Consider the following 4,298-nt stretch of genomic DNA (forward strand, 5'->3'; position numbering starts at 1 on the left):
ATTTTTTTAAAAATTATTTATTAATATTTTTATCCAATTATACAAATATTTAGGTTTTTTTTTTGAATAATCAAAATATATTTATTTATTTATTTATTATTTATTTATTTATTTATTTATTAATTAATTAATCAACTTATTTATTAAAAATAACTTCATCATTTATATTTTTTTATAATTAAAGGTAAATATCATAAATATTTTTTGGAATTAGGATGTTTAGATCATTTCCACAAAAAGATAGCAACATTATTATTTTATTTATTACAAGAAACACACCAATCGCCAACCTATAAAAAATAATAAAAAAAAAATTATTTATTTTAAAAAAAAAAAATTGAGGACCCACACCAAAAAATCACACCAAACATAATACCACAATTAATTACAACCAATGTTATAACACAATTAAAGAGTATCTTTTCTTGGTGGACCAAAAAAATAGAGAACAATAAAAATAAAATATAAAAAAGTTGGGTTATAACATATCCATCGATAAAATAATTTTTTTTTCATTTACCTCTTTTCTTAATTACAAATTTGTGTTTGTTTTTTTTTATTTTTTTTTATTTTTTTTGTTTTAAATTTAATTATAAATTCACACAATAATTAGTTTGGGTCATACCACAAAAAAAAAAAAAAATAATAATCATAAATCTATCTTATTTAACAACAAACTACAAACACTGATATTTAAAAAAAAAAAATAAAAAAAAAAAAAATTTAAAACCCACTCATAAAATCACACAGCCTAAAAAAAATCATTTATGTGATAAAAAAATTTTATTTTAAAAAAAAATTTTAAAAAGAAATTTTAAATATCATTTATTAGTTTTTCTTTTTAAAATAAAAAAAAAAATAATAACTAAACAAAAAAAAAAAAAAAAAACTAAAAATTAAAAAATAAACACACAATCAATACTAATTGTTCATTTGTTATAACTATAATTATTTCTTTTTTTTTTTTATTTTTTTTTTTTATTTTTTATATTTATCATAGCTTCTAAAAAAAAAAAATTTAAAAAAAATAAAATAAAAAAAAAATTTTAAAAAATTGTTTTTATTTTTTTTTTTTTAAAAAAAATTTTATAGAAAAAGCATAAGATTATTACGTCGAGCAACAAAAAAAAAAAAAAACAAATAGATAAAATTTATTTTTAAACAATATACATGTATCATATATATATAAATCAAAACCATCAAAGTTAGTCAATAAAAAAATAAAGAACATATCTTTTTTTAATTTTTTTTCAAAAAAAAAAATATATATATTTATTTATATATAAAAAAGTAAATTAATAGTAACCCACATCATACCAACATTTTATTTTGTACACTTTTAACAAATTTTTAAATATTTTTTTTTAAAACACACACAATTAAAATAGAGATATAAAATAATATATTAACCTTCAAAACTTTATTATTCACTATAGATATGGAGTCGATTGAACCTTTAGTCAATTATTGTCAAAACACTGGCAGTGGCAGAAGTAGCACTAGTAGCAGCATTAATAATGGTTATGATTCAAGTATTGTTGGTAATTGTAATAATAGTAGTTCTTCAATTGGTAGCCACAATAACAACAGTAATGGAATTCGGAGTAGAAGTAATAGTAATAGCAGTAAAAGTAGTAAATTAGAGGTTGTTAGCAGTAACAATAATAATAATAATAATAGTAATGGAAGCATTGGTAGTGGTAGCAGTAGTAATAATAATTCACCATTATCAAAATCAACCAATATATTGTCATCACCTTTAGCATCATCAACATCATCAGCTAAAAAATCACCATCTATACAGTCATCTTCACCCTCTAATAATAATAGTAGTTCTGGAACCAAAAAGAAATCCAATGGTTGTAAAAATGTAGCATTTGGTATTCTTTCAAAAGATAGAATAGATCTTCTAATGAAAATATTATCACAAAAGAATCAAATTACCTCTATTGATCAAAAGATTACCATTTATTTATCCATCGAAGAGTTGTTGGCATTGTTGATAAACGAATTAAATAAAAAATCAATCCCATTGAATAGGCTTGGGGTTAGATTGGTTGGTAGTTCTGCATCAATAATTGTACAGGGCCCATCTGCCAAACTAAAGTCTCTTCAAGATTTTAATGATATTGATCTTTGTTTTTACCTTTCAAAGAGAACAAATTTTACTCAACTTTTAGAATTAGAAGAGACCATTATAGCAAGAGAAGTTTATCGTCAATGTGGTGTCGTTATTTCAAAAAAAGATGTTTTCGAAAGATTTTTCAGAGAAAGAGTTAAAGTTTGTAATTATGCACCAAATACTAATATTTTGTCACCAGTTTCACCAATACCACAAGTTAATAATAATAGCAACAATGGCGAGTCAGTATCGACCCCAAACACACCATTAATTACTTCGATTAATAATAATAATAATAATAATAATAACAACAATGGTGCAATATCATCCAATAAAACATCGTCAACACCATCAACACCAGTAATTACTTCATTATCAACACCAAATACACCATTAGTATCATCATCCAACAATAGTAATAATATATCACCATTACCAACTACTCCATCATTCCAGTCTCAAAGCAACTATATTTTAGAAGATGATTGGTCATTAATTAGTCTCGGGGGTGGTGAAGGAGAAAATACCAGAAATATTGATATCAAATTTATAAGAAAAATACATAGAGCATATGCTTTCTCCTTAGATTCTTTTCATATCATTTTAGATCCATTAGTCCAAAATTATAAACAATTTTTACCCGAATATTCAGATAATATTGATTTAAATATTCATATGGCACTTCAAGGAAATCAAACACCAACAAATCCACCAATAATAGTTTCTGCTCCATCTACAGAAAATAATAATGATGATGAAAAAGAAAAAGAGGGAGAAAAGGAAAAAGAAAATGTAGAGCAATCAACAGAATCTGAATCGAAAACAACAAAAAATCCCCCAACATCAACAACAAATAGCGAAAGTGAAGGTGAAAATGAAAATAGTGAAAGTGAAAGTACTAGTAGTGGTGGAAATAGTAATATAAGCAGTGAAGAGGATGATTCAGCTTTATCAAGTGGCGCCCCAATGTCTCCAAAACAAGATAGTGACGAATTTGAAGATGATTCGCAACCAAAGAAACCATCACTAAATATCCCTACTCTTGATTTATCAAAAGGTATTGATCAAATGATAGGGAACCAAGTTATTTTGGAAGAGGGTTTTTCAGATTCTCAAATATCTCCATCTCCATCTCCATCTCCAACACCAACTTCCAAAACAACATCTGAAACACCTGAAATAACACCTGAAACAACATCCGAAACAACATCTGAAACAACATCTGAAACAACATCTGAAACAACATCCGAAACAACATCCGAAACAACATCCGAAACAACATCCGAAAAAACATCTAAAACAACTACTATTGAACCAGAAACCATCACAAAAGAAACAAGCACTCCTACATTAGTAACCAACACTCAACAAGATAGTGATTTCCCACCTTTAGATGGTAAATTTAAATTATCGCCCCCAGCAAAATCACAAGACGATTTCCCACCATTAAATACAAATGCCTCAAATCCAGCTTTAAACAATTCAATTTGGAATCAAAGTTTATTACAAAAATTAAAAACTCCACAAAATAAAAATCAAAATAGTCACCAACCAAATAAAAATTTAAATAGCAACAATAACAATAAATCACAAGTAGCAGCAACAACCACTCCAGCACAACAACAAAAAAGATTAAATATTCAAGTTGTCAGTATTTATGGAAATTATCACCAAGCAAAGGCAGATTTAGATAATGGTAGAATCATTTGTATTGATCCAAAATCAATTAGAAGAGGTATTTTTAGATATTGCCATGAGTTGGCCAAAGGTAGAACAACCAGTGATCATGGTTTATATGATCTAGTTTTTAGAGAATCATTTTTTACTCAAGATAGAATCAAACCGGCAGAATTCCAAATCACTTTAGTAAAATATATAAAAAAGCATAGAAACATAGCTGTATCATTTTTAAAACATTTAGAAGAACTATTATTACAACAACAAAGATTTTTAAATCTTAATAAAAAGAAAACTAAAAATACTAAAAAGAATAATAATAATAATAACAATATTACAACAACAGTGGCTTCATCACCATCCTCCTCAGCCTCTACACCATCAACTTCTCCATTGGGCTCACCAGTTTTAACAACCACATCCTCCACATTTGAAAACAATATAATACCAACAACAACTACAAATACAAATACAAATGCAAATACAACAACAACAACAT

General features: G+C 25.7%; 1 protein-coding gene across 1 annotated transcript in view; it reads left to right on the plus strand.

The window, feature by feature from the left end:
* Positions 1 to 53: 53 nt before the first annotated feature.
* The window catches only part of DICPUDRAFT_96275 (uncharacterized protein), a 4,636-nt gene continuing 391 nt past the window's right edge, over positions 54 to 4,298 (plus strand). Inside the window, exons 1-2 of the mRNA XM_003283053.1 lie at positions 54 to 184; positions 1,437 to 4,297. Of these exons, the coding sequence (XP_003283101.1) occupies positions 1,439 to 4,297 (2,859 nt within the window). The 5' untranslated portion in view covers positions 54 to 184; positions 1,437 to 1,438. The remainder of the gene's footprint in view (positions 185 to 1,436; position 4,298) is intronic.

The sequence above is a fragment of the Dictyostelium purpureum genome (genome assembly GCF_000190715.1).
Source record: "Dictyostelium purpureum unplaced genomic scaffold DICPUscaffold_3, whole genome shotgun sequence".
NCBI classification, from domain to species: domain Eukaryota; phylum Evosea; class Eumycetozoa; order Dictyosteliales; family Dictyosteliaceae; genus Dictyostelium; species Dictyostelium purpureum.